This window comes from Chlorocebus sabaeus, chromosome 9, assembly GCF_047675955.1.
Source record: "Chlorocebus sabaeus isolate Y175 chromosome 9, mChlSab1.0.hap1, whole genome shotgun sequence".
In the NCBI taxonomy this organism is placed as follows: domain Eukaryota; kingdom Metazoa; phylum Chordata; class Mammalia; order Primates; family Cercopithecidae; genus Chlorocebus; species Chlorocebus sabaeus.
The window spans coordinates 32,907,976-32,930,671 of record NC_132912.1 but is presented as its reverse complement, the minus strand read 5'-3'; the positions used below and the strand labels follow the sequence as shown (position 1 = coordinate 32,930,671).

The following is a 22,696-nucleotide window of genomic DNA, read 5'->3' as shown; positions in this document are numbered from 1 at the left end:
AATAAATTGTTATTCTAAAAAGTCAGGAAAAACTATTCTTTATGTATGAAATGAAGTTATTTCTACTTATTTTAGAGGCTATATACATAGAGAGGCCATACTTATAACATCCATGGAATTGATTGGCATTTAAATTCAGGTTCTGCAGTTTACAACAGTAACTCCTGGAAAAGTCTCATTTAGCTTCCTCGCCTATGAAAAAAGAAGCATTGCCTACCAAACAGGATTACCTGAAGATTAAATAAAATAACATAGGTGGAAGCACCTGTCATCAGTTATACTCAAAAAGTTTTTTTAAAAAGTGGACATGGGATAGCATGGTAGCATATATAGGTTACAAAATCCTAAGAAGATAGTAAGTTATAAAGAAAATAAAGCCTGGCATGGTGGCTCACACCTCTAATCCCAGCACTTCGGAAGGCTGAGGCAGGCGGATTGCTTGAGCTCAGGAGTTTGAGACCAGCCTCGGCAACATGGCAAAACCTTGTCTCTACAAAAAATACAAAGATTAAAAGTGTGGTGGCATGTGCCTGTGGTCCCAGCTACTTGGGAGCTGAGGTGGGAGGATCACTTGAGCCCAGCAGGTCAAGGGTGCAGTGTGCCGTGATTGCACTACTGCACTCCAGCCTGGGTGACAGAGCAAGACCCTGCCTTAAAGCAACAAAATAAGCACCCAACCCCCAGAGTGTTTGTTTATATTAAAGCAAATGGTCATAAAATATTGGACTAAACCTTAAAATAAGTCTGCACCTTCAGGAGCAATTAAATATTTGCTTTCAAAGGGGAAGGATATTGGCATGTTGACACGGCCTCATGCTGACTGGCTATAAAATGCATCACTGACTCATACACGTAAACTACCTTAGTATTAATGACTTCTAAAAAACTTCTGAGGGTTTTGCTCACTTGTGTTTTCTGCAGTGAAGCATAGAAAATCCTCCTCTCCTTGCTCCTTTTTCCTTTTCGTAGCTCTGGGCTATTTTGTCCACTTGCACTAGTTATTGCACAGCAGGGCAGCCAGGTCAGAGCTCTGGGCTGTGTGCTACAGCTTCTGCAGTGATGACTTCAATCTCCTGACCTAACTTGAGAAGACTGCAACTCTTCCCTGCACTCTGCAGGGGAAGGTGTGTGCTGCAATGAATTCCAAACATTGCTCATTTTCTGAATGGTGCCTTGGTTGAATGGATCTGGCCTCTTTTCTTCCTCATGCGAGAGATGTTTCCTTTCAGGTAAAATGGAGAAAGGATGTGAAGAAAACTCTTGTAAGCCATCTCTGTAGACCTTCGCACAAGTACTTTGTCCATTTTTCAGTATATTTTCTTGACAATTAGATACCAGGATAAGACTTAATTTAACATTTATAAATATTTAAGAAAAAAGGAATCAATTTGTAAAACTTTTATCAATCAACAAGTTATCAAAACAAGGGTTTGCTTTTTGACAGTGAATGTACAATATTATATGGTTTGCCATTATTTCCTCATTTGGAAGAAAGGTAAAATGAGAAATACAGTATATGTCATTATAAGTTCAGCAGATTTTTAAAACACTTGAGACACGAGTTAGAAAAAATGCAATCAAATAAACCAATTGTAAAAGCCATTTCAAAACAACAACAAATTTAAATATGAACCACCTATTAGATGATACTAGGTAATTATTGTTTTTGTTAGGAGTAATAATATAAAATTGTGGATATTTTTTAAAGGTCTTATTTAAGTATTATAAGTGAAATACTTTGTGTGATTTGCTTTAAAATATTCTGGATTTTAAAAATTGTGTGTTGGATGCATGCAGTGGCTCACGCTTGTAATCCCAGCACTTTGGGAGACAGACAGGATTGCTTGAGGCCAGAAGTTCCAGACTAGCCTGGGAAACATGGCGAAACTCCATCTCTTATTTAAAAAAAAAAAAAAAAAAAAAAAAAAGGAAAATTGTTTGTCTGTCAAGGGAGGAGGGGTGTGGTGGTGGTGATGGTGTGGATAGACAATAAATATGATAATAGATCGCAGTATTCTAACACTGCTGTTGATATATATATATATATATATATATAAAATAAACAAAATAATGGGATTTATATATGTGGCACCCAGTACAATGTACAATTTTCCTTTTTTAAAAAAGTATTTAGGTTATGCATTGCTAAGCACATCTGTAACTGATGAGAGTGACTCTAGTATCTAAACTGTTGGAGGAGGGCTATAAGCGTAACAGGTAGGAAAGGCATATAGAAGGAATATGTTGGTATTACAGATTTCCTAAGACTCAGGGAAGGCCATAGAGCTAGGGTACTAGTCTATGCTAGAACTAATGGATTATGCAACAGAAGAAAGACAACTTTTGAATGAAAAGCTCTCTTTGTGCCAGACTTGAGGTCACCACACATCCTGCTCACACTCTGCGATGTCTCTGGGGTAGCACACCAACAGAAACTGCTGATGGAATTACATCTTCAAGATTCAAAATGTTTAGATCCAGTATATCTAATCCATAAAAATAAAGCATTCTTTATCCTGAATGCAGTTCTATGCATTCAAGAACAATAATCTAGACATTTTTCATGTAGGACTTAAATAAGAGTACAAGTGAATTAAACCATTCAGATAAAAACGCAACTGAAGATGCATTAGCTGCTTTGAGTCAATATATTGTGTGGTCAACCTGATACTCCATCCACATAAAAAAGGCATTCTATTTCTTTATTTTTTTTTTTTATTTGACAAGCAGCAGTATCATGTTTGTCATTTTAATGTAGATACAATTATTAGGTTATCTGTCATATTACAATATTTAAGTTTTTAAATTTTATGTCCTTTAAGATACATTAAAAAAAAAAAAAAAAAAAGACACATCAACTGCAAACGTGAAGGGGAGAAAAAGCATGGTACCCAACCGAATGTCCACATTTCAGCAATACTTCACTCATTCTTTTAATAAAGTTTTAAGAAATGTCATAATGACATGAGCTTGAAATATCTCTAGGCATTTTCTTTGACGCTCATGACGTGGCACTGGTGATGTTGTAAACAGCAGAAAACAGGGGCTGCCAAATGACCAAATTATGGAGGCACAGGCCTGCTTTTTCCCACAGGAATACACCAAATGGTGATGGCAATGATCTTCTCACACCACGCTGGAGGAGAGCGACATCACGCGACGTAGCTGTATTCATCTGCCGATGCCTGGCTGCGTTCGATGTACTGTTTGTCTATCAGAACTTCGATACACTTCTTAATCATGCTGATACTGGGATTAAACCTAGCTCTTGACTGACTAATCACCTGTGGAAGAGAGACGTCGAAGTCAAAGTACTGCCAGTTCTTCAGCTATAAGTAATAACTTTTAACCAATCAGTTTAAAGTGCCTCAAAGGTACTGAGGTTTCAACAAATGGGCCAAATTAAGTATGAAAATAGGAACTAAACTGTGGAAAATGGATACAGCAAAATCTAATAATGATACATAATTAAGTGAAACAATAAACTAATCTAAGTACTCACACACAACCCCAAGCTTCTATTCAACTTTAATTCAACTCTCAGTTCTTAGTTCAAACACCACTTTCTCAAGAGTTTCCCCCAGCAGACCCCAGGCCAGGATATTTAAATACATTCTCATAGTACTGCATGCCTTTCCTTTAGTGCATGTTAATACAATTTTATATTTATTTGCATATTACTTCAATAGTGTATTTCTTCCCCCATTAAACTGTGAACTCCAAAACAGCCTGCCACATCTTCAGCTGCTCTGTACTACATCCCAGGCACCAGCCCAGCTGTCTATCACATGGTAGGCTCAAGTAGTTATGGAATGAATGATGGGTCAACTTCCTTCAATAACTGGACAGAAGACTCAATGAATCGGTAAGTTTTAGACCTCTAAAATAAAGCCAAAGCAAATATGAATTTATTATCATTTGAGATAGCATCTCACTGTGTCACGCAGGCTCAATCCCTGGGCTCAAGCAATCCTCCCACCTCAGCCTCCCAAGTAGTTGGTACTACAGGTGTGCCACCACACCTGACTAATTATTTAAATTTTTATTTATTTATTTATTTTTTTAGGTGAGATGGGATCTCCCTGTGTTGCCCAGGCTGGTCTGAAACTCCTGAACTCAAGTGATCCTCCTGTCTTGGCCTAACAACGCATTCAGATTACAGGTGTCCACCGAGCATGGTGGCTCATGCCTGTAACCCCAGCACTTTTGGAGGCTGAGGCAGGTGGATCACCTGAGGTCAGGAGTTCGAGACCAGGCTGACCAACATGGTGAAACTCTATCTCCATGAAAATACAAAAATCAGCCAGGTATGGTGGTGCACGCCTGTATTCCCAGCTACTCGGGAGGCTGAGGCAGGAGAATCACTTGAACCTGGTAGACAGAGGTTGCAGTGAGCAAGATCACGCCACGGTATTCCAGCCTGGGCGACACAGCAAGACTCTGTCTCAACAACAACAACAACAACAAGGATTACAGGCATGAGCCACTGTGCCCAGCCTGCAAATCCGAATTTAATACTGAAATTATAAGTGAGTACAATTCTGATTAAGTATAAAACATTTCTTTATGCTATCTGAGGATCAGGTTATTTCTATATTCTCTTTAAGAAGAAAGAGATTGAATCTGTACAATGACAATGCCCTCTATCCTAAGAAGCCCTGAGGACTGCCCTCTTTTTACCTCTTGAATAAGGGCATTGTGCCGAAGCACTTTTCGTGCTTTCATGATACGAACTATAGCAGCTTGGAGATACATTTTCCGGTCCTCATCGACTGCACTTCTAGTCTGCTCCATTTCCTGTTTTACAGAAGAAAAGAAAAAAGACCCAACAAGACATTAAGTCACTGAACTTGTTTTAAATTCATTTTATCAGTGAGTGCAAATACTTTTTTTTTTTATTTTGAGACAGGGTTTCACTCTGTCGTCCTGGCTGGAGTTCAGTGACTTGATCTCAGCTCACTGCAACCTCCATCTCCTGGGTTCATGTGATTCTCATGCCTCAGACTCCTGAGCAGCTGGGATTACAGGCATGCACCACAATACTGAGCAAATTATACAGCTATGTTGTGCTAATATCACATAACCACTGCTAAAACATCTACTCTACAATTTCTAGGGTTAAAGTTGAAAAGTTATTAGAAAAAAATTTACATTATTATAAACTGTACTGTTAAGGTAAACAGGTAATAAAAGAGGACACAGCAATAATTTGCAAGATCATTTCTTATCAGTGATTACAGAATCTGTATCACGATGCTTTTAGATGGAGTTGTGTCAACTGCGGTAATTAGCTCCAAATGCATACTGGATCAGGCTTCAAAGGGAACAGCTGTGAAGTGCCATTTTATGTGGCTCAAGCAGAGAAGCCAGGAGAGGGGGCCTATCTCCACAGAGCTCAAGAAACACAGGAGAAGCAAGGCATAGAAGCAGGCCATGCCACATTAATAGGATCTCCTCATAGCTTTTCAAAGACAAAATACAATCTATATATTTACGTATTAGCCTGGAGGAAAATGGAATCTTGACCATTTTAGGTTTCAAAGTGAATCGCAATTAATATTTGTCTCCCCCATGGGGAATTAAGTTTCTGGAGAGGGTCTAATGTCTTATATTATCTTCAATCCTGCACCAGCCCAAGGACTGCACACGGGAGGCAATCAGGAAGCATAAGTGATAGTAACAGTCTATCCTAGACCAAAGCAACAATCACTGCTAAGTTAAAAGAATGAAGAGCAGAAGTCCCCTCCTCACACTGGCCTGTTAGGACCTCACTCCACACCCACTAGATCACAATCTGCATTTGAACAAGATGCCCAGGTGGCTCATTTGCATATAAAAGTTTAAGAAGCATTCTCTACTGACAAGTTTTCTTTGAAACAAATGAGCTGTAGGCCACGCTCTGGTGGCTCACACCTGTAATCCCAGCACGTTGGGAGGCGGGCGGATCATGAGGTCAGGAGATGGAGACCATCCTGGCTAACAAGGTGAAACCCTGTCACTACTAAAAATACAAAAAGAAAATTAGCCGGGCGTGGTGACAGGCGCCTGTAGTCCAGCCTGAGGCAGGAGAATGGTGTGAACCTGGGAGGCGGAGCTTGCAGTGAGCCGAGATCACACCACTGCACTCCAGCCTGGGTGAGAGAGTGAGACTCCGTCTCAGGAAAAAAACACAAAAGCTGTAGAACTTTCCCTTATTTTACAAATGAAAAATATGAAATTTTATTACTTCTCAATGTGGGAATTTTCAGAGAGAATGTAAAGTTACACATTCTAGTGGTTTAAGAGCAAATACAACAAAACCATACTCTTTTCCTTAGAAAAAACTAAAATACAAGTAGAGATTTCTGTTTGATTGTAAGGTTAATAAATACCAACAGCAAACCAGAAAAGACATACCCCACTATTAATTTTGCTGTTCAATGTTTTGCACAATCTCAGTGTAAACACTTGTAAAGTCCAATGCTTAAATGTTTCCCCCTCAAAAAAACTTGACATTAAAAACACTTACTTGTGGTGTGTCTTTCTGCATTGATGTAGTAATTTTAAATTTTGTTCGTTTACTGCTAAAGTTCATATTTAATGAAAATGAAGATTCTGCATCAATATCTTCCTACATTTAAAAATAAAACATTTATATTTACAAAAACCAAAATCTTATAAATAAGAGCTTGCTGTAAGCAATTCCACTAAATTAATGACCAAGCAAAAAAGTCTCCACTCTTATAACTTTTATATTATAGATTACCAAATTTAAGAGAAAAATAATTCTTTTGTTCAAACAAACAGGAAAAACCCAATTTTATTTTCTACTTTTACATCTGCCAGAATCTTAAGCAGTTTATATTTGGCAATAAGATATTTTCTGGTCCTACTATTACATACACACTACTTTTTGATAAAAAAAAAGAGTCAAGCTCATTGCCTAGAGTTTGACATTTTAATTTCTATGAAACACCAAAGTTCATAACTTTTCCATCACCCCATTCTGAAAAACCAATCAAATTTTTTTTACAAATGCTGCAATAACAAAATACCCACTGTAAATGGCCTGATGGCAGGAGAAAGCTGTGCCTCCAGTAGCACACAGCATCAATTTGCCATGACCTGGGGTGATGGTGAAAACGTTTACTTCAATCCATCTTTTATTCACTCTTCAAGAAGCAAGTGGCCTTTGCTCAGAGGAAAACTGTTAAGCCAATTTTTAGAATAACAACTTCCATATCAGGCTTAAGAAAGCCACTGATATCACAGGGTGGAATTTCTCTGGCAGAAGGATCAAAAGGCATTTGGAAGATGAACTAATTCTCAATAATAATCTAAGACATTCTGCTAAGGAATGGACGGATTCATAATTAAATTAAAAGGCCAGGCATGGTGGCTCACGCCTGTAATCCCACCACTTTGGGAGGCTGAGGTGGGCAGAGTGCTTGAGCTCAGGAGTTCAAGACCAGCCTGGCCAATACAGCAAAATCCGGTCTCTACTAAAAATTTAAAAATTAGCCTGGCATAGTGGCTCACACCTGTGGTCCCAGCTACTTGGAAGGCTGAGGCGGGATTATCACTTGAGCCCAGGAGGTGGGGGTTGCAGTGAGCTGAGATGGCACCACTGCACTCCAACCTGGGTGGTACAATGAGATCTCACCTTAAAAACAAATAAAAATAATATAAAATAAAATTTAAAGTGCAAACAAGGAATCTATGTTTACTTTGTCAATTTCTGGGCAGCATGTTTTAGAAAAAAATATAAAACCTTTAAGCATTTACTAGCCTAAAATTAAAAACCATAATTAATTAACCTTAAGAAATCCCTATTTTGGCCAGGCACGATGGCTCACACTTGTAATCCCAGCACTTTGGGAGGCCAAGATGGGTGGATCACCTGAGGTCAGGAGTTCCAGACCAGCCTGACCAGCCTGGCCAACATTGTGAAACCCTACCTCCACTAAAAATACAAAAGTAGCTGGGCATGGTGGCATGTCCCAGCTACTCAGGAAGCTGAGACAGAAGAATCATTTGAACCCAGAAGGTGGAGGCTGCAGTGAGCCGAGATCACGCCATTACACTCCAGTCTGGGCAACAAGAGTGGAACACCGTCTCAAAAAAAAAAAAAAAAAAATCCGTATTTTGCTAAGATTCTGATGCCAGAAAAATCATTTCTCAAAATTATGAAAACATTGATTTGAATTTCAGAATATATGCCTTTTACAGTTGTTCAATTGTAGACTATAAAATGTCATCATCATCTTCGGGATGTCAGCAAAATGAATTGATGAGAGAAATAAACCGTAGGCTATTAACTTTACCAAAATAAAAACAAAACATTATTTATAGAAATTTTTTTCTTATAAGCACAGTAATTTGAAGGAGATATAATCCCACCTCTGTTGCATTTTTAACTATTTAAACATCTAGGATATACTATGACAACAAAACAATGAAATCTTGTAACTAGAAAAAAGTTACAGAGAAAAAAGTAATATACTAATGGCTTGTTATTCTTGTGACAGGTATCAAAAACATATGGTGGTTAAAAACAGATGATAGTTAATTGAGTGCTGACATTAAGAACACTTGGAATGGAGTTACACATATTAAATATGTGTACAAATAGATGTCAACAGGCTGTCATTTCCTGGTATAGAACCATGAAATTAAGCACATTTATAAAACCAAAAACCCAGAAAGTCTTTAAAGGCTAGTTTCAAAATCTCAATTAATCAAAATCTTCCAGATGGCAATTCTTTTACAATTATTCAATAAGCTTTAACAGTATAGGACAAATAAAATCAAACTATAAAGGGCACATGGCACCAACTCACACAGCACGCTCTGTGATGCCTTACGCTCGCAGCTCTATGGAGCGTGCAGTAATGTAGTGAATGCAAGTGCTTTCCAGAGCACAAGGTGCAATGACAATTACAGCCTTACTTTAAAACTGCAAATGTCTCATGAAAAAGCTTTAATGTTGATAATGCTTAAATTCTTTGGAATATTACTACATACCTTTTCTGAATCATGGTTAATCATTTTCACATCAAGTAATGATTTGATTGTTTTTGTCAGTTCCTTTTCATTCATCTGAGTGCTGTCCTGAAGCTCCTTATAACTGACAGTTTCACTGTTGTTAAAGGCAAGAAGAACTGCCATTTGGTATGTCGTAACCATGGCTACATATGGCTTGCCCAAATAGTTCATTTTAACTTCACCTACAATTAAAACAAAAACTGACAGTGAAATGACCATTCAAAGAAACATTTCAAATTTACTCTATTTCAGACATTTTCCTCTGAAAGAGTGAACCAATAGTTTTATTAAATTGTTGTAAAGCCACTGCTGTTAACAAGGTAGTCATTTTGTTTCTTGGGGAGGTGAAGATGGAATTCTATTAGTTTTGAGTATATGGTATAAATCAGTTAAGCTATCATAACTTCACCAGTAGGTTAAAACAGTCTTTAAGGCCAGGCACAGTGGCTCACACCTGTAATCCCAGCACTTTGGGAGGCCGAGGCAGGCAGATCACTTTAGGTCAGGAGGTCGAGACCAGCCTGGTCAACATGGTAAAACCCTGTCTCTACTAAAAGTACAAATATTAGCCAGGCGTGGTGGCACATGCCTGTAATCCTAGCTACTCGGGAGGCTGAGGCAGGAAAATCGCTTGAACCTGGGAGGCCGAGGTTGCAGCAAGCCGGGATCGCGCCACTGTACTCCAGCCTGGGTGACAGAGCGAGACTCCGTCTCAAAAAAAAAAAAAACAGCCTTTAAGTACTAATAGAAACGCTAAGACTTAGGCAGAAAAAGAAAAAAACAAAAAATCCAAACAATAAAAGGAGGTGGGTGAAGGAGAAATGGACGGACAAAGGGGAAAGTGATACCAACAACTGACACAAGTCTCCCACGGAAGGTTCAAGCCTCCTGGGAGGTCTACAGCCATATGGAAAATGCTTTTACGGTCCTGTCTAAGCTGTAATTTCGGCCAAAATTAATGCTATTATGTCTTATAAATAACATTTTTCTTTCCAGTAACTTCCTAGAGGCAAATAGGTAAGAAAGGAGAGACAAACAGGCAGACTCATTCTTTTGCTGAAATAGTTGATAGCAAAAGAATTTAATTTAATCTGAATGTTTTCATAAAAATGAAAAACATTTAATCTGAATGTTTTCATAAATATGTTCCATATGGGCCAGGCACGAAGGATGATGCCTGTAATCCCAGCACTCTGAAAGGCTGAGGTGGGCAGATCACTTAAACCCAGGAGTTCAAGACCAGCCTGGTCAACATGGTGAAACCTTGTCTCTACTAAAAATACAAAACTTCGCCAGGCATGATGGCATATGCCTGTAATCTCAGCTACTCGGGAGGCTAAGGTATAAGAAGCGCTTGATCCTGGGAGGCGGAAGTTGCAGTGAGCCAAGATCGTACCACTGCACTCAAACCTGGGAGACAGAATGAGTATCTGTCTCAAAAAAAAAAAAGAAATTCTGTATGCTAAACGACCCTGAGCTCCAAGAGATAGAGCAAGTATTATGTATACTACAGTTCTGCAACATCCTGGGAGACAGCAGCATGACATCAGCACACGGAAAGCTCATGACACACACACACAGCCTGCATTATTTGACTGCTGAACGGACTATAAATGAAATCAACACGAGATTTGATTTTAAAGCTCTTCATTGTTAACTCAAGGAAGTTGTATTTCTCATGAAATTACCCCAGAGACTGCATTTTCCCTCTTAAGGAGAATTAGTAACTCCGATTAAGGTTTTCTGCTTTATGTATCCATTACCTCATTAAAGATTTTAGGCTCGGCATGGTGGCTCAAGCCTGTAATCTCAGCACTTTGGCGAGGCTGAGGCGGGTGGATCACCTGAGGTCCGGAGTTCGAGACCAGCCTGACCAACATGGAGAAACCCCGTCTCTACTAAAAATACAAAATTAGCCGGGTGTGGTGGCGCATGCCTGTAATCCCATCTACTCCGTAGGTTGAGGCAGGAGAATGGCTTGAACCCAGGAGGCAGAGGTTGCTGTGAGCCGAGATCGCGCCATTGCACTCCAGCCCGGGCAACAAGAGTGAAACTCCGCCTCAGAAAAAAAAAAAAAAAAAAAAAAAAAAAAGGTTTTAAAGGCCATGAGTGAATTCATTAGCTTAATATCACCATAAATGCAATACTATCTTGATTATCATCATTTATGCCTTGACTTATTTTAGATAAAACTGATATTCAGAAATATTTTTCAGAATTATTTGGATGGGAACACCAAGAGAAAAATTTCATAACCCTTTAAATGTTCACAAAAGGAGGTTTAATATATTAAATTCAATATCCAATTCATAGAAACAGCTTGTGTAAAAACTTATCATTTGGCATACACTATTAACACTTTCTATAAACAGGGCTCTTATCAACATTAAATTTGGAAAATGTGGTAAGAAGTAAAACATTACATAAATTGCATTTTGTTATTTCTGCAATGATGAATTAAACATATGCAGAAACAAACAGAATTATGCATCAAGCACCAAGATGATTAAGTGGCACCATCAGCCAGGACGTCACTGATGCTGTAATATGCTGCCATGGGTTTGAAAACAGAATAAGTCTTCTGCCACACAAAAGTTGTCGTTTAGCACCACAAGATCCAAAGAGCATTAGGAGATTATGTGAGGAGCCAAAGTATCACGTACTTCTTATTGAGTTCATTCTTGCATTGTGCCTTTTCTTGCTATTTTTCAATACTTTACCAGGGATTGGGGTACACTGACCTCTTCCCACTTTTCTTAGCACCATACTCTTACTGAAAAGACTGGGGAAGGGGTGGGAAGGCAAGGGGGGCGGAGGGGGAAAGGAAACCCCAAACTTGGATGATTCATTTAATTATTGTGATGTAAACACAAATGAGAAATGACAAGAGTGGTGATTTACCCTGCAGAATAGGCTGGTGAACTCTAAGAGACTAAAAACTAAAATAAAACATTCTGATACATGATACTTAAAGCCAGCCAACAATAATTCAAGCAGCATTTACATGACAGGAAATAAAGAGTGGGCAGAACTCTCATAACAGTTTCATCCAGGTCACTACCCAGTATCTGTGTCAGCTCTCTACTCTCTCAGGGAATGCCGAAGGCATGATAGAATATCACCATTTTGCAATCAGTTGTGAAACAACTGATTCTGGCAAGGATCATCAGTGGAGGCTAAAACTATATTAGGTTCCTGGAACAGGGTATTCATGCCAAAGTATCATCCCTCAGATTGTCTGCTAAGCTAACCGAAAAGGGGAAAGAGTGCCTCTACAATGGAGATAATTGGTGGTTACTGCCTTCCAAATTTAGCATCTCTAATAGTGAGACAACCTGACATTAGATGCCTTTGAAATACGCAATATGAAATACACAGGACCACCTATGAAATAACCTTGCCAATAATACTTAACTGAATATAATCAAACCTTTAGAACTAATTTCCACTTTCCAGAACATACAAGGAATAGAAAACAAATTAAAAAGTAAAAAATTTTAAAAATCCCAAATAAGTAATCCAGAGTACTGGATATTCTACAAGACAACTGGCCTGGTCTGTTCAAAACGGTATGTCAGAGGATGCTGAGAAGTGGGGTGGTGGAAGGGAAACGTAACAACCAAATACAATTAGTGACCTCTGACAGTCAAGCAAGTCAACTTGGGACAATCAGGGAAATTTGAGTATAGACTGGACATTAGACAATATTAATACCCCTGCCTATTTTTAGCTGTTGGAAGTATTTGAAAACAAAAGCGAGACAAATTTAGTCAATAGAATCGTTACCTTTTAAGGTATGCACAATTATATGGTGTTACTTTTATTTTGGCAAACACTAGTAACTACCAACACATACTACGATGTAGGGTTCACAAAGTTCTAGCTTGATCCATACTATGTACTGTCTGGTGAAGTTTTATCTTCTTTGAGTTCATCATTTCTCAACGTGTCTTTCAGCAACTGACCAGGAATCTCGGCAACTTCTTGCTCTGCCACAAATAAAACTTATTTATATGCAGACAGTGTAATAGTTTCTGTCACACTGTCTGGTCATATCTCTTTATCAAGTATCTGTATGTCTTTATCAAACTGTTCCTTATGGTTAATTCTATCCAAGGCCCTAGTCATAAATTCACTGGAATTTTCAGGATTTTTCTTACTCTGTCACATCTGGCATCACAGATTGCTTCTTAAAATTCTTACCTCTGTTGGTAATACACTCTCAACACTCTCCTTTACCTAGCTTGGTTAAGTCCTATTCATTATTTTTATTTTATTTTATTTTTTCAAGACAGGGTCTCACTATGTTGCCCAAGCTGATCTTGAACTCCTGGGCTCAAGGGATTCTCCTGCCTCAGCCTCCCAAAGTGCTAGATTACAGGTGTAAGTCACTGCACCTGGCCCTATTAGTTCTTGAAAACAAGTTGAGATGTGATTTCCCCAAAAGCCCTCCCTCGCCAGGACCTGACTGCCACCACCATTCTGTATTATGCCCTGGGCTGACCTCTACAACGTTCAAAACACTGTACCGTAACTATGTGCTTGTCTGTCTGCCTACTAGACATGAGCTTTTTTTGAGGGCCAAGGCTCTGTATTTTATTTCTGTCCACTTGGTGTTTAGAAGTACTTGAGACACAGAAAACGTTCTTTGAATTGATCAATGAATTTTACAACGATAAAGACGAGGAAACAGGCTCAAAGGAGTTAAGTAACTTGCTCAAGATTACACAGCTAGTAAGTTGTGAGCTAATAACTCTGACCACAGGTCTTCTAATTCTAAATTCCCCCAAATACCACTTTGTGTACGATCAACCATTTGTAAAGACTCTTCATTTACAATAGAAAAATTAACCTTTTCTGGGGTATTCACTGAGCTGGAAATATAGCAATGGACTAGGAAGGAATAATTTTCATTCTGTGTTTAAGTGGAAGTAACAGCGGTTCTCAAGAAACAGAACCCTGAGCGATCTGTCCAGCCTCAGAGCCAGTGTTTTAAAGAAGTCCTGGAGCCTTAGGTCATATATGGGTAATCTAGAACAAGCATCTTCAATACACATGGTGTGTGAGAACCTTTTTGTTAAATGAATAAATGGAGAACAAAAATAAAACGAAAAATGTTGGTCAAAGGGGACAAAGTTTCAGTTAGGACCAGTAAGTTCTGGAGCTCTATCATATAGCATGGTGACTCTTAATCACACTGTGGAGTAAACTTGAAAATTACTGTGACAAGGCCAGGCACGGTGGCTCACGCTTGTAATCCCAGCACTTCAGGAGGCCGAGGTGGGTGGATCACAAGGTCAGGAGTTCGAGACCAACCTGGCCAACATGGTGAAACTCCGTCTCTACTAAAAATACAAAAATTAGCTGGGTGTGGTAGTGTGTGCCTGTAATTCCAGCTACTCAGGAGGCGGAGGCAGGAGAATCACTTGAACCCAGAAGGTGGAAGTTGCAGTGAGCCCAGATTGCGCCATTGCACTCCAGCCTAGATGACAGAGCAAGACTCTGTCTCAAAAAACAGCAACAACAACAACAAAAAAAAAAACAAAGAAAATTGCTGTGACAGTAATTGCTGTGACAGTAGATGTTAAATGGTCTCACCACAAATAGATAAGTGAGATGCTACTTACGTTAATTAGCTTGAGTTAATCATTTTACAATATAAACATAAAAACAACTCTAACTCCTGGTTTCACTGATAGGTCACAGGTGTTTTCAGTACCTTCAGTGAATCAAAACAAAAAATAAACTTATAACGTTCTCTTTCCAAAGGATGTAACTATTTGGTTTTAACTAAAACACAAATAATATTAAATAAGATAAAAGAAATGAACAAACAAAAGAGCTCCCAAATCAACTTATTATGTATCAGCTTAGAAATTTAGTATAGCTCAAAAACAGAAAGAAAGTTATTCTCTTTCCTATTTAGGTGATATTGGTGACTATTTTCGAACTAAATTCCAATGGATAAAAAACTATGTGCATAAATTTATTTTCTTCTTATCCACCACTAGTTGTTATGAAAAAAATGAGCCCCTTATTAAAATTACTTTAGGAGACATGATTATTGCTGAAATGAGAATACCCAAGGAAGTTTAAACTCCCCTAGACAGATATTTATGCAAAGTAAAAGCAAGCTAAATTGAACTACACTAAGATATATTAGCTTTCTTAGAAAAAAAAAATATATAAAACCCTGGTCCAGCATTTTTTTCTTAAAATCAATTTATTTGCTAAATGAAAATAGAATATTTGTAAAATTAAAGGTCAACTTACTGACTGACTGATTGAGATAGAGTCTTGCTCTGTTGCCCAGGCTGGAGTGCAGTGGCACGATCATGGCTCACTGCAGCCTCCAGCTCCTGGGCTCAAGTGATCCTCCCATCTCAGCCTCTCGAGTAGCTGAGACTACAGGTGTGCTCCACCACGCCTGGCTAATTTTTGGATTTTTAGTAGAGACGGGGTTTTGCCATGTTGCCTAGGCTGGTCTCGAACTCCTGGGCTCAAGTGACCCGCCCGTCTCCGCCTCTCCAAGTGCTGGGGTTGCAGGTGTGAGCCATTGCCCTTAGTCAAAGGTCAAATTTTAACCACCACTAAGAGTATCGGTGAAAATCTCCTTATTTCAAAAATTATTTTAAAAATTAGAATGTCCAACTTGCTCAATAAAGATCAACTTACATAAGTAATGCAAAATGTATTACTAATACAATGAGATACAGAAATGTTATACTAATGTATTACATTTCCCAAGGTGTAAATCAGTCAAATAAACAGCAAGTATCATAGTTACTTGGATGAAATCTTCCTTGGGGAGGAGACAGAACACATTTCCTAATAAAGGTTTGGCAAATGATTTTCTTGTACCATTTCTAAGAAATATTAGCATATATACCTTTTCCTTCTTGTACAAAGGAAAAGTGATTCAATGAACTTGCCAAAGCATAGTTTAGTTTAAAAAAAAAAGAGAGAGAGAAAGAAAATTCAAGTATTTGCTTTGGCTTACATCTTCAGGTAACTCCATACACAGTCCACAATAATTCAGGTATTAATCCCACTGTAAGTAAGTGGACCTCATTGTTCCAGAAAGAAGCAAAGGAAATTAGATTGTGACTAAAGTGTTTTAAAATCGGAAACTATTGAAAATTAAGTGGGACTTTCTGCAAAAAGCTTTACTATCTATTGCATTCACTCCAGTATCACAAGTAAAAATGAAATGGTTAGGTCTCCTTATGATGCTTTAATAATGAAATTGGCAAGGGGATCTGGCATATTTAGAGAACAAGTTTCTAAGTGTGTCTGACCCATCAAATCTGAGTTTCTAATAAATTTGCTAATGTAGTGGTTGGCTACAGAAATGTAATAAATCAGTATAAAGTCAGAACATTTCTTTAAAAGCAGAAAGATTATAAACAGTATAATTATAAAATACTATTAAAAAGTGCTATACTTTCATTTGAATTTCATTGTTAGTTGCTTTCATGGGGAAAAAGGTTGATGGAAGAGAAAAGGTTAAAAACTGTAATTGGGCCACAGAAAATCTGTTTCTAAATTAATATAAGCATCAGGTAAATTTCATTAAGTCAGATATAATTAAATGCATTTTACCTGTACACAGATAATGTAACCATGTAAGTTTCCTTCCACTGAAATGTTGGCTATAAAATAATTCAAACTGTAAAAAAAAAAAAAAAAAAAAAACACATTATTTTTAGCTACTATAACTTGCCTAGTTAATTAACACTATACTACAAAAGCAATAAAAAGCATTCATATTAGAAAAGACATTATAGCCAATCTGATTTACCTCCTTCTTTTGCAGAGGAGAAAGCATGTTCCTGTAGTCCCTAATCAAGGCTATACACGTTATTCCAGCTCTTTTAATTGACAACCTGTTCTACAGCTCTCTCCACTAAACCACAGCACTACAAATTTGACTTTCTGAAATGACACAGTGATTATCATTTCTAAATAATATTAACATGGACTTTATAAATTCCACTTACTAACCAAAGACAGCAACATATGTTTCACCATGAAAACAGCAACCCCATCTTCATTTCTGATCTCCCATTTGCCAACATATAGCTTCCACATTCAATCAGACACAAATACGAAGTTTTAGAGTATGTCTCTGGATATTCTTTTGCTGATATTATTGTGAACAATTAAATTTAAATTCTATTAATGTAGCCTTGAAATTTTAAACATTCCTCCCTGGACTGAATGTGTAATTACAAGACAAAAATACGGAGTTCCTTTTTCTTTAATAAAGAGCTAGTATACAACAAAAAGAGGAAAAATGATGCTGAATGTGAAAAAGATAAAAACTCAATTTTTTTACAAAACTAAAAAATAAACTGCATTATGCCAGTTCAGAACTCTGAATAAACTTTTAGCATGATGTACCATATATAACATACTTACAGCTTTTATTTGTATATCAAACTTTACCTTTTGTACTTTAAAAAGGAAGTTCACATAAAGCAGTCAGCAATGACTGACCTATCACCTATAGTATGACCACTCCTTAACAGCAAAAGTTAATAGCTCCAGCCAAGAAAATGAGTCAGTTCTTTCAGTAGTTACTCTTAAGTTTGCCTAGTCCTGGGAAGCTGAAATTTGTTGAGCCTATTTTCCCTCTAATGGTGCAGAATCCTCCTCTACCAGCAGATCCACCAATCCCTTTGAAGGATGAACAGGAAATGACTAGCACCTGGAATACTTCAGCTTGCCTGCTTAGTTCTAATCCAGACAAACAGCAAATTGAAATACATCATAAGGGGAATACAGAAGTATGATCTGACTAATAATCCCGAGGGATATCAATAAAATTCAATCACTACTATATAATTCACAATTGATCTATAACACATTTACAATGAATCTCTGGACAAAAGCAAAATAAAAGTTTAAAAAAACTTTCATTTTTTCTCAAAACGCTTTTGGAAATGATAAATTCCAGCTTTAAAATGCTCATAATTTAAAGTGCAAAACTGGCTTTAAAATGTATATTCCACGCTCTAAAACCTTTTTTTACCTCTTCAATACTACTATTTGGTAAAATTTTATTGATGATAATATCAATATGCCAAAAGAAGATAATGACTCATACTTACATTTAAAATCTGACTACAAAGACTCTCATATCTATAGCTAATCAAGAACAGACTCCAATAAATTCATCAATTCATCTGGCACTACAAAGACCAAAGTTATAAAACCTTCCTTGGTTATGTCATTAAAATAATTGTGTTAGTAAAGTTTATTAGTAAGAAATTAATGCCCTTTAAGGGCATTAATTAGATCTCAAAGAGCCTTAAAAATTCAATGAGTTTATTTACCTTTAATAGATAGCTACATTATTATACTCTACTTTAGATACTTCTTCTTTTTATTTTATTTTATTTTTTTTGAGACGGAGTCTCGCTCTATCGCCCAGGCTAGAGTGCAACAGCGCAATCTCGGCTCACTGCAACCTCCACCTCCTGGGTTCAACCGATTCTCCTGCCTCAGTCTCCCGAGTAGCTGGGACTACAGGTGCATGCCACCACACCTGGCTAATTTTTTGTGTTTTAGTAGAGACGGGGTTTCACTGTGCTAGCCAGGACGGTCTCAATCTCCTGACCTCGTGATCCGCCCACCTCGGCCTCCCAAAGCGCTGGGATTACAGGCGTGAGCCACCGCGCCCGGCTACTTTAAATACTTCTTAATATTATTCAGGGTTTTGGCCTAGGTAAAAAAGAAATGTAACAATTACGATTTATTGGCCTAAAGTATAAAAGAAATTACTTTTAATTACATCTTTAATTCCACAGTTTTGAGACTTTGGTGTAAAATAAAGGTAATTCTTGATAAATAGTCATATTTAAGATTAAGATGTAAAAAAATGCAAATCATCACTAAGGCAGGATGAATTAATTTACATGTGAAAACTGTACATTATTAAGTATACAAATGGATTTCAATCCTATGTGTCTGAAAACTTGGACTTTACTAGAAAAAAAATAAAGGACAAACTCCCTCTACTGGTAATTGGAGACAATTCAAATGGAGAGAACAGTATTTTTGGAACCAGAATTTTATAGACAGAAAGAAACTCACTTCCTATTTGTAAATGGGGAAACTAAAACCTGATGAAGGCTATACATCAATAAAGTTTAAGGAGTTAAAAACTATAAATGGAAAATAATTATTTCAAGGAAAGAGGAAAGAAAAAAACTAAAGGAAAACTTCATTTCTGTCAGCTCCTATTCTCTCCCCCTTAATTTCAATCAGGGACACAGGATTTTTAAAAAGAAATGTAAAAGACTGCCAAGGCCAGGCATGGTGGCTCATGCCTGAAATCCCAGCACTTTGGGATGTATCCTTTCTGCAAAATTTGTAATAACCTTGGATTATAGTCTGCCTCATCCAATGAATGTCTGCATAAATAAATGGTCTTCTTCATGGTTTCTAAAACAGTCTGTGCTACAATCTCTTTTCAAAGAAGATGTAAGAAGTCCTAATTTAGCCTCCTATTCTGAAAGTCTATCATGCTTGCCTTCCTGAAACCTACCTGACTGGTTACAGCACTCTCCTCTATTATTACCATGAAACTATAACCACTGTCGATCACTGTTACTACTTACTCTACTAGCAGTTACTTCACATATACTCACCTACATTACAGGACAGAAATAAAAAATATTACAAGGGTTGAATGAGGTATTTGGTCAAAATTCAAAAGGAAAACTGGTAAGTGATATTTTAAGTGTTGAATTCTAAGCTTTCTTCTGATATCAACATTTTTATAATTTAAAACTGCTTAATAGCAGATGACAGATTTATTCAGAATAAGAGACATGGTTTGACAAAGAACTGTATGACATTCTTAGCATTTTAGTTTTAATATTAGTAACTACAACAACTTACATTCTTCCCAAAGGGCAGACTGACTATAATTTGTGAATCTATTTTTATCACATGAACCCTTAAGACTTTGAAAAAATATTAAAGGTGATACAATATGAAGACAATTATTAAAATTCCTTTAGTCTTCTAGTATATTTCCTGCAAACTTACCATCTGTACACTTTTTTCTAATTCCTGGGGAATTGCAAACGTAGATGAAGGAGCCTGAGTAAGTGGCCACGCACCAGCCTAGAAGGAAAAAATAAAAAGCTAAATGGATCAACATCTAAATTGAAAGTAAATATTTATTAAATAATCTAAGCATCTAAAACATTTTTTTCTTCCTCAAAATGCTGATAAAATTTGAGTATTTCTATTATGGCACATTTCATTCCAAATCAATATGACTTTTATTTATTTATTTATTTTTCCTGAGATAGAGTCTCACTCCATCACCCAGGCTGCAATGCAGTGGCACCATCTCCACTCACTGCAGCCTCCGCCTCCGGGGGTTCAAGTGATTCTCCTGTCTCTGCCTCCTCAGTAACTGGGATTACAGGCACGCATCACCACACCTGGCTAATTTTTGTATTTTTAGTAGAGATGGGTTTTCACTGTGTTGGCCAGGCTGGTCTGGAACTCCTGAGCTCAAGAGATCTGCCCACTCTGGCCTCTCAAAGTGCTGGGATTACAGGCGTGAGCTACTACGCCCTGCCCAAATCAATAGGACTTTGGAAGCCACGATCTACTGACAGAACCAAATGTAATCAGGCATCCATTTATGAATCCTTTGTATCAAAGTCCTGAAATGATTAGTAAATGCTCATAGTAAAACACATATTCATACCTGTAGAACATATATTTGAAAACTAATTCCCAAATCTATTACTGTGTCTTGGTTTTTGATAAAATTGTTGAACTTATTGTTGAGATCAGCGCTGACACTCATATCTGTATACATCCGATGTAGCTTGCTGGTAAACTCATAACCACAGGCTTGCTATAAAAAAAGTTTTAGAAAATACATGACTTCAAAAGAAAAATAATAAGTCATATTGGTTAATAAGAATGTGTCAGTATTGCTAGGTCTTTGGTCAAGAGTTCTTGCATGTACACTTATACCCAAGGACTAGTAATATATTCTTCGTAAGTCAAAGCAACTAATCAAAACCTTTCCAACTTTCTTCTTTTTAAAGGCATATTTTAAGTAAGTGAATAAAATCCACCTATCTAGGAACAATAAATCTCCCCGTAAACAAAAACTTTTTTATACATTCATCTCTTATTTCAGCACTGCAAAACGTCCCATTACTATACATAAGATATCTTATAAGGATTTTATGTTGTGTTTTGTTTTAAAGACATGGGGTCTCACTGTTGCCCATGCTGTAACACAGTGGCTATTCATTGGAGCCATCGTGGTGCACTACAACTTTGAACTCCTGGGCTCAAGCCATCCTCCTATCTCACTCTCCCAGTAGCTGGGACTACTGGCACATACCACAGCTGCTGGCTCTTATAAGGTTTACAGATAGTATCAAATGAAAGATTACATAAATGATTACTGGGAATACTCTAGCCAGTAGTCAATTGAAAAAGGTCTACTTAGGCATATTTTTAATAGCATCTACTGAGTGATGAAGAAAATTATTTCTTTAAAATTATTCAAAATTATGTTTTTACCAGGTCAGAAAATCTGAATCTCTAATCTTGAAATATAAAAGCTCATTAACACTACTATTTTTCTGGTAATTAATCTATTTAGAGGCACGGTCTTGCTCTGTCACTCAGGATGGAGTGCAGTGGTGTGATCATGGCTCACAGCAGCCTCGATGTCCCAGGCTCCAGCAATCCTCCCACCTCAGCCTCCTGAGTAACTGGGACTAGCCACCAAGCCCAGGTAACTTTTGTATTTTTGGTAGAGACAGGGTTTTGCCATGTTTCCTAGGCTGGTCTCGAACTACTGAGCTCAAACAATCTACCCACCTTGGCCTCCCAAAGTGCTACTATTACAGGCGTGAGCCACCACACCTGGCCAACTCTACTTTTAGAAATTAAAAACTAAGTTTTTTTTTTTTTTTTGGTAGGTTTAAAAAAGAGCACATAGCAACTGGGTGCAGTGGTGCACACCTGTTGTCCCAGCTGCTCAGGAGGCTGAGGCGGGAGGATCGTTTGAGCCCAGGAGTTAGAGTCCAGCCTGGGCAACATAGTGAGATCCTATCTCTTAAAAAAAAGAAAAAGGAAAAAAGGGGTGCATATTATATTCAAAATGTCTACTATGCAGGAAAATTTATTGAATAACGCAGGAGAAATAAGAACCTGCTACCACTTATCGGTGTGCAAGCAAGCTGAAATGATGTAAAAATAAATTGAAATGGAATTGCACTCCAAAATTTGTACTTAAAGGAATATTTTAGGTCTATTCATTTAAAGTAGTAATAATCTTTTATCGTTAATACTGATTATCCAGTGAATCTTCATATATAAGCATATATATTTTGTCCTTTTAATATAGTATTTGTATATCCCACTGTGTGAATATAAAAATATACATTTAACTGGATGAATTGTTTCCTGTTACTGCATACAATCCTGCAATGAACATCTTTATATGCTTGTGAGTGAATTTCTAGGACAGTACCAGATTAAAGACTTATATTACCTTTAATTTGTTGATCATGGCTTCCTCAGAGTCCATAGACATGGATAACCCATGAATTAAACGTTTTGCCAGCATTCTTGCGTAGAACTGCATTTAAAAATATTTTAAAAGATCACTTCCTTT

General features: G+C 37.4%; 1 protein-coding gene across 3 annotated transcripts in view; it reads right to left on the bottom strand.

The window, feature by feature from the left end:
* Positions 1-1,383: 1,383 nt before the first annotated feature.
* Positions 1,384-22,696, bottom strand: part of CUL2 (cullin 2) — an 86,126-nt gene continuing 64,813 nt past the window's right edge. For all 3 annotated transcript variants that reach the window (XM_008002789.3, XM_008002790.3, XM_008002791.3), the window contains exons 14-21: positions 22,574-22,660; positions 20,759-20,911; positions 20,083-20,160; positions 16,627-16,693; positions 9,004-9,206; positions 6,509-6,610; positions 4,681-4,797; positions 1,384-3,284 (exon numbers count right to left, since the gene is read on the bottom strand). In XM_008002789.3, coding sequence (XP_008000980.1) covers positions 3,153-3,284; positions 4,681-4,797; positions 6,509-6,610; positions 9,004-9,206; positions 16,627-16,693; positions 20,083-20,160; positions 20,759-20,911; positions 22,574-22,660 — 939 coding nt within the window. In that variant the 3' untranslated portion in view covers positions 1,384-3,152. The remainder of the gene's footprint in view (positions 3,285-4,680; positions 4,798-6,508; positions 6,611-9,003; positions 9,207-16,626; positions 16,694-20,082; positions 20,161-20,758; positions 20,912-22,573; positions 22,661-22,696) is intronic.